Source organism: Suillus fuscotomentosus (assembly GCF_016647785.1).
Source record: "Suillus fuscotomentosus strain FC203 chromosome Unknown F5891scaffold_24, whole genome shotgun sequence".
NCBI classification, from domain to species: Eukaryota; Fungi; Basidiomycota; class Agaricomycetes; order Boletales; family Suillaceae; genus Suillus; species Suillus fuscotomentosus.
The window spans coordinates 454,448-462,749 of record NW_024539536.1 but is presented as its reverse complement, the minus strand read 5'-3'; the positions used below and the strand labels follow the sequence as shown (position 1 = coordinate 462,749).

Here is an 8,302-nt window from a genome sequence, read left to right as displayed (position 1 = left end):
ACAGTGACTCGAGTGCCCCGCCTCCGTTTCTGTGCCGGCGGCGTGATACTCTCTTCCATTTCAACATCATCTCTAACCTCGCCCGTCGTGTCTTCAGTTAACCCAGCAAGGAGGTCTCCCATTCATGATGTCAGTAATGCACCTTTTTTGGCCGGCTTGGCCGGGCGAGGCTTTGGAATTGCACGTGGGACTGCTGGCCCTCTGGGTGTAGGACCTCCCATCCTGTGTTTCTTCAGCGGAGGTCTCCCATCAGCCAGGTCATCATCCACATCATGCTCTGTATGATGAGTAGCACTCTCCTTATCACTCTTGGCTTCTGTCAATGAGTCCCAAGGCCTTCGGATGGTAACCCTCGGCTGCCTTCTCACTATACGAGTCTGAGGAGAGGGCGAGTTGCCAGATATGACAGATGGTATCATGTCCCCATCTTTGTTCTTCCATGCTTTGAACAGAAATGTGGGACCTTCGCCTGTTTCCTGCCGAGCGTGCCAGAAATGGAGCAAGGTAGTGGTATCCCAAATTTGCAGCTTCGAAGGTTCCTTCAAGTCAACATCTGCCAGAAGATATGTCCGGGCCACGAAGTCATCCTGACTTTGTACAATGGCAACTCATGGCATAACCGCCTTGTCCTTCCCGGAGCATATCCCTTTGTCCATGCATTGAACAATTTGTCAGGTGATGTGACGACAAACTCACAATAGTGCAATGTAAGAAAGGCCCTCACTATGGCCTTCTTCTCCTCAAGTTTAGTGTCGGTGATCTCCGGAAGGAGTGGCATACCCTCCCCATCCATTTCGAGTTTGAAGGCTGGTTTTCAAATTCAGTTTTCGACCTCCCTTGACCTGACGTCCTCCATCCCGTGCCCCGGCGCCTATCATCGTGATGCTCAACATGTTCAATCTGGTATACATGATTCAAACACTCACTGAACTGTTCCTGCGCGTACTCCTGCCACACTGGCTCAATGTCCTCCCAGTCCTTCGTCTTCATGAAGCTGTCCCCATCTCCTAAGGCCTCATTATCATCATGCCTGCATGAATATTTTGAGCCGAAAGATCTCCATCGATGGATAAATGTACTCACATCCCAAACAGCATCTCGCCCTTTTCATTCTTCCAAGCTGACATCACAAACACTCTCATCCCACATTGCCTCCACATCTCATTCGAAAAGTGCTCCATATATGCCGGACCCTTCTTACGAGCCACTTGTGCTTGTATCTCTGGAGGCGGACAGTTGTTGGACCACTCTTCGGCTGTTTCTTTCGCCTTCTCCAACTCGTCGTCATCCAATTCAGCCATGACTCTCTTCACCGCCACCTGATAATGTTTGAACATACCAGGATCTCCTGGCTTTACCCCGGACTCGTCCTCAATCCTCTTCAGCACCTCTTGGTGTTTCTGCTGGTAGACCACCATCCTGGGAGTCCATTTCCTCCCATACTTGATCATGTCCTTCTTTTCCTTCTTTTTCTTGTTGTTGAACAACCAAGTCTTGTACACCTAAGAGTTGATGAAAGAATGTGATGTTGAAATTTTAGTTTTTCCACACAACAAAGAAGCCTCACCTGCTTCCTCTTTTTCCATTGTTTTTGGTCCAACTTAGGAGCAAACAACCTGGCCGCCCTTGCTATGGCAGTGAAAATCGCTCACTTCTCACTCCTTTTGGCAGCAGTCCACTCAGGAAGGTAGTTCTTCAACTCCAAAATCTCCTTGTCCGTGAGCTTCTGAGACTGTGGTTGACACATCCTGTGTCTTCCAGAAGTCGTGTTGGTGGAATGACCTGTTCTTGCCATAGTGAATCAGAATGCAGAAATGGCTAAGGATTTGCAAGATGGAAGTATTAATGAATTGTGCGAAGTTGAACTTCGAGCAAAGCCTAATGATGGATGAATCGGCCCTTATTGGATGTGAAGCCATTAATGGAAATGAATTTGTAATGCGCCAACAGGACTGCACCGCATCATATTGCAATAACAATTCATTACACCTGAGCTGATGCCTTGCTTGCAACATTAATAAACAAGATGAAGATAGGTAGATGCACCCCAGTGCAAAAATCTCACAGGGTGGAAGCAAGGGGCAGCAAAGGTAGGAAGACTTGGGTCAAGGTCCCACTTGCAAGCACGAGGCGACATGCCTACAGGTCCATGCCTAACTCTCCCCCAGAATCACCAACAATTCAGCCTGTTGAGGCACCACCTCCTTGGGAAGACTTTCCTGACAATACTTACGAGCAGGATCAAGGCTCATTTGAGCCTTTGCAACTCCCAAAAACCATGGCAAGTTCATGTACAATGTTGGAGTGTCATTCAAACTATGGCTAAGCATTCAAAAATACAGAGTCAAAATGACTACCTCAGGCAATGGCTGCCAAGGCAGGAATCATATCTACATCACCTCCTCGATGGAGAAGCTCCACCAGAAGACAGGAGATGCATCATCTGCGAACAGGATGGGGTGTACAAATGTCAAGATTGTCTTGGCGAGCCACTCTATTGCACGGGCTGTTGCAGGAGTCAACATCGTAGCAATCCTTTCCACTGGATCAGTCAATGGAATGGGTGATTCTTTGAGCAGAGTTGTCTAGCTCATGTGGGACTCATTATATACCTTGGCCATGATGGCAAACAATGTCCGGCGGTCACTGATCGGTGGAATTTGTTTGAAGAAGATGAACCCGAAGACCTGCTCGAGCCTGAAGATCTGCCATTTGTGTCCAGACCCAAGTTCCAGCCAAAGGAAAACACCATGGTCATCGTCGACAAGTCCAGAGTTCATCGCCTGGAGGTTTGATGCTGTGAATGTCTGAATGCCATGAGTCCGGACATTCAAATGTTTCGACATGGATTTTTCCCTGCATCTTTTAACAGGCCAAAAACTGTGTTCACCTTCAGAGTGCTCAATGATTTTCTACTGGACAGCCTTGAATGCGGCACCTCGGTGATGAACTATTACAGCAAGCTCTGGCGAATGACCTCCAGCATGTTTCCACACCTTGTTCCAGTAATGCCTTACCCTCTTCATCTACTGGTCATCATATTGACAAAGCACATTGCAAGGACCGATACAGAGAGCTCATGAGGGTTGCTTGACAGTGGAGGCAGTTGAAGACAATGAAATGGCATGGCTTTGGCCATCGTTCTGATAACCCGAGCACAGGAGAACTTGCATTATTTTGCCCAGCATGTCCTCAGCCTGGGATTAATGTGCTGTTGTCAGAGGATGAATCTCTTGATGAGTGAGTCCTATTCTCAACCTATGTGGCCTCCATAATAATACTAGGGATCCAAGCTGGAAATACACCCGGTCATTTGTGATGGACGGAAATTTCAAAGCCGAACATCTGCATCCCATTAAGCCATTCAATGAAGTTTGGCTGTCCGATGGGCTTAGATTCATGGTAGGAAAGGACAGATATAAAATGCATCTGGCAGAGGCTGCTGACACAGTGGAAAAATCAAGCTGCAACAATCACCTGGCAGTAAATCAAGCTAATGCTGCTCGGCACAAGCTGGAGTCCACCGGTATCGGTGGAGTTGCCTGTGCCAGACACAGTTGCTTTGTCCCTCACTTCATGGTGGATTTTCAGAAAGGCAAAAGGCAAGCCACATCCACCATTCCCCATTCACAAGTTAACCATGGGGGGTCACTTGCAGACAAATGAACATGGACTACGCCCTTTGCGAGGCTTCCCAGCACAACATGGAAGGCATCACCAGGGCTGTCACCTTCTATGATATTAATTGTCAATACAACAAACACTTTCGGGTTTGGGTGGATCAAAGCCGATTTCTAGAAATGGCACCACAACTAACCATCATTCCCGGAATTGGGTTATGGCACATTCATGGCCATCAGGACAGCTGCTATGTCCAATATGCTTCTAACTTTATTGAAGGCATTGGTCGGATCGATGGAGAGATCATGGAGATGCTATGGGCACGGCTCAATTTGATCTCCCCTGCTGCTCGGGGAATGTCATCTCCCCACCGAAAGGAATGCCTTGATTATCAGATGAATGACTCCAATTTCTGCAAGATGATTCGCATGAAAAGGACTCTATGCCGGAAATACAAACTGGCTAGGAATGGCATCTCAGAAAGTGGAAAGGCATTCAACAGACTCGATGAAGCAGCACCCTCACATTTGAAGACAGAATGGTTAGCCAGGGAGAGGATAGCTCAGTCAAGCAGATTGAATGATCCTTCAGCCATGGATGAATATGAGATCAATATCAAAAAGGGTACATTGAGCTCCATTGTCTCCATCGAGGTCTGAATTAATATTACACTCAACACCTAGCAAAAAGGAGATTGAGCTTAGATTTTTAGAGGAGGGTAACGCCCGCAATGCAGCACCCTCTCACAGATCTGTGGCAACATGGATATCAACAGGGTTATCAATTGAAGAGGCTCAGATTGCATTGCTCATCGAGGTCCGAAGGATCGGAAGAAGATCCACCGAGACACAGAGATTAGACATCGCCCATCAACAGGATCGGCTCCAAGGCCAGATAGATGGATTTGCTCGGTCTGCTCTAACACATCTCAGGGAGGGATTTGATGCAGATGATGAACCTGAGGACTTGGACGTAGACATTCTAGATGATCTTGATGATGACCCGGCGGATTTCACAGAGACATCTCATACATGGACAAACTCTCCCGAGCTCACTGTAATCCCATTGCCATCGAACCTGGGGGTTGATAGATGCAGATGATGCATGGCAGAGGATCTGATTCCCCTGGAGATGTCGCTTTGTGAAGGGCAGGCCAATGATGCCCTTCACAATCTCTGCATTTACCTTTGCAACAAGGCCATCCTGTTCCGAACAACTGTTAGGCAGGCCAAATCCCAGGCCCTGAAAACTCGAGCTTGGTCCCAGGTGACATCGGTGCAGCAGGCAGTCTCCCTCCATGCCAGCATATATACAAAGACAAGGAAGCAAATGATGAAACTTAAGCCGGGGCAAGACCAGCTTCAGAAATACAAACCCCTGCTTCGCGAGCAACTCAAAATCAGCACAGCAGTGGGCGACCAAAATGCCTGAGGTCAACGAAATGAATCTTTGGCTTGGTTTTGGTCTGTTGAAGTCGACCTCAGGGGTCCTGATCAATCGTGGAATGAGGAATGTGAGTTTCTGCTTGCATGTCATATCCAGTGGTTACCTGACTGGACCCATGCCAAGTTTACCAAGTCCATTGGCTGAGGACAAAGGCACTACGGGATCGATGGAGGGAAGAAATGCTATTGGTCAACTTGGAGATGGATTGGACATGTAAGTTCTTTTTGTGGAAAACAACCCAATGGGGCAACCACATGCAGGAATCATTGGAGAAACGACTTCCGGGTCACGGATGCTACGCTGGAAGGCAATCCCAAATGTATTCATTGCTCGCACAGGATGTGCAGGCAGCTTTTCAAGACCTACAAAACATGTTGATAGAGGCTGGAGATGAATGAACATTGTTTTCTCATGAAGTCCCTTTTTCCACATACACAATTGAGGCCCGGGAATTGTCTGGGTCAGCCCATGTCGGAGTTTGAATTTCGTATCCATCCATCAGTGATTCTTATCTTCACATCTTCACCATCTTTCACTTGTATTGCCAGCGTCATAGTCCTGTATTAGCCATGTCTGCAACTCCTGCATCCACTTCTGGCACTCTGAATGCCGGAAGCCATTACCGACCCCTGAAGCTGAGCCTTGCAACTATTTCCTGCACATTGGCAATGGCTGGATCGTGCGTCCATGCATGCATCTCTCAATATCGGACGGAAGCTGCCAACAATGGTGTATCTTCTGACCGGATCAAGTATTTTAAAGCTGGGCTGCAATGGGAGATGAATGTATGTTACCACTGCCCTGATGACTTTGTTGGTCAATGCTAAGAATTTGAGCAGACTTTTGTCACACCACTCCTGCAGTACTCCGCTTCACAGAATATTGTGTCGGTGGTTCTGGTCCCTGTCGCTTATATCCTTAAGTTGTATCCCATGCTAACCTGGAACACGGTTCCGGACGACGTCTTTTCATTCCACCTCCTTTCATTTCATGATGAGCCAATTGCAGGACATCCGTTCCGGATTGTGTTCGCATATACATGTCCATGGTGGATGGGAAACACCACAATCCCTGATCAACCATGGCAGTGGGATGAAATAATGGCTTCCTGCGTCTCTCACTGCCAGTATTGGGCAGTAAGATCTTAGCTGAATTACCTTGATTGATGACTTATCTGTTTCAGCTTAATGTTGAGGATGATGCTTTGGTTCTTCCAGAGAAGTTGAAAAACACTTCGACTCCACCACTTATGGGACTGAGGTTCATTAAAGAACGCATGGAAGCATTGATGGAGGAGCAAGATCAGGGCATCAAAGCCAAGATGGGAGAGGTGAAGATGTACACTGACATGTTAGAGAAATTGAGGAAAGGCAAAGGAGTGTAGTCCCATTCAGTCTTCATTGTATACAAGATGTAACATATTCTATGCATTCAAAAAATCTCACATCTGAGTCCCGGACGTCCAGGTCCCAAGTCCTGAATTTTGGAGGTCGGGGTTCGGCAACCCGGAGCTCGGCAACTGTGTTGGGTGTCAGGGTATCCAGAGCATTGGAGATAGCATGTGTCAGTATTTTGAGTTTCATGGTTCATGTTTCGTGGTTATGGAATTGGGCGTCAGGGACTTGGTATTGAGAACAGTGTTGAGTCCCAGGTCACGAGCTCTGAGTCCCGAGTGCCGAACCCCGGGTCCCGAGTCTCGAGTCCCGAATTTCGGAGGTTGGGGTTTGGTGACCCGGAGCTCGGCAACTGTGTTGGGTGTCAGGGTATCCAGAGCATTGGAGATAGCATGTGTCAGTATTTTGTGTTTCATGGTTTATGTTTCGTGATTATGGAATCGGGTGTCAGGGACTCGGTATTGAGAACAGTGTTGAGTCCCAGGTCACGATGTAGAGACTCGTGCATCTCATAGTGTGATATGGCGCTTTACACTAGGGAGTATACAGCACCAACTCGCAGCATCACTCTGTGTACCATCCACAGTGATTCCTATATGACGCGCAGCTTTCCCGCGCAACTGCGCGCCATGCGCGCACCATTCCCGCGCTTCACGATGTATACGCGCGCGCGCGTTCCCGCGCTTGCGCGCCCTATAGCGCCAGCCATCCAGATGCATCCATCCACTGTCCACCAAGCTCCCTAGTGCGTATATTTCCATTTCCTTTATTAGCATAGTTCCACCTTTATTTTTATCATAGTTTCTCACTCATATATATTTTTACATACCTACTCGGTAGCGCTTCGGCTCCGCATGAGCGCGCTTAGGCGCGCTATATAAGCGCCAGCAGTACATACTATTATTTACCTTACTTTTCACCCAACTTTACCTAGTACTTACTACTTAGAAAGTCGCAGTAGAAATCTATTCATTAGCACAACACATCTCACATCCTTTATCTTGCTTATATCTTCACATAAGTTTAGTCTCTCTTATTTCCGCTTACACGCGCGCGCTTTCCCGCGCTTCACGCTAATACGCGCGCGCGTTCCCACGCCTTCGTACCTTGCGCGCACCTGCGCTTTCTCGCGCTTCGCTGAAGCGCGTACCTCTAGATCTCCACTGCACCTGCTTCCCCTTTAGGGTCGAATGCACTTGCCATCTCAAGTATCGCAGACTAGGCAACGCACGACCTACAACTTTTTAGATACAGTCAGGAGCATTTCTTTGTTCCTCTCAGTATTGTTGTTTCTACAACGAGCTCCGAGTTCCGAGTGCCGAACCCTGGGTCCTGAGTCCCGAATTTTGGAGGTCGGGGTTCGGCAACCCGGAGCTCGGCAACTGTATTCAGAGCACTGGAGATAGCATTTGTCAGTATTTTCCATTTCATGGTTCATGTTTCATGGTTATGGAATCGGGTGTCAGGGACTCGGTATTGAGAACAGTGTTGAGTCCCAGGTCATGAGCTCCGAGTCCCGAGTGCCGAACCCTAGGTCCCGAGTCCCGAATTTCAGAGGTCATGGTTCGGTGACCTGGAGCTCGGCAACTGTTGGGTCTGGGGTTCGGGACTCAGGACTCGGAGCTCATGACCCGGGACTCAACACTGTTCTCAATACCGAGTCCCTGACACCTGATTCCATAACCACGAAACATGAACCATGAAATGGAAAATACTGACAAATGCTATCTCCAATGCTCCAAATACAGTTGCCGAGCTCCGGGTCGCCGAACCCCAACCTCCAAAATTCGGGACTCGGGACTCGGGACCCGGGGTTCGGCACTCGGGACTCAGAGCTCGTG

The 8,302-nt window shown here is 48.2% G+C and overlaps 2 protein-coding genes across 2 annotated transcripts; both read left to right on the top strand.

Moving 5' to 3' along the window:
* Positions 1 to 5,186: 5,186 nt before the first annotated feature.
* Positions 5,187 to 5,465, top strand: F5891DRAFT_951316 (uncharacterized protein; the record flags this gene model as incomplete). The annotated part of the gene is made up of 1 exon (XM_041375033.1): positions 5,187 to 5,465. A coding segment is annotated over one exon (279 nt), but the record flags the coding sequence as incomplete, so codon positions are not given.
* Positions 5,466 to 5,636: 171 nt separating this feature from the next.
* F5891DRAFT_1188094 (uncharacterized protein) lies at positions 5,637 to 6,451 on the top strand (the record flags this gene model as incomplete). Its single annotated transcript, XM_041366951.1, has 3 exons — positions 5,637 to 5,852; positions 5,907 to 6,203; positions 6,251 to 6,451. 3 exons carry the CDS (start codon positions 5,637 to 5,639, stop codon positions 6,449 to 6,451), a joined length of 714 nt encoding a protein of 237 aa, XP_041226573.1.
* Positions 6,452 to 8,302: the final 1,851 nt, after the last annotated feature.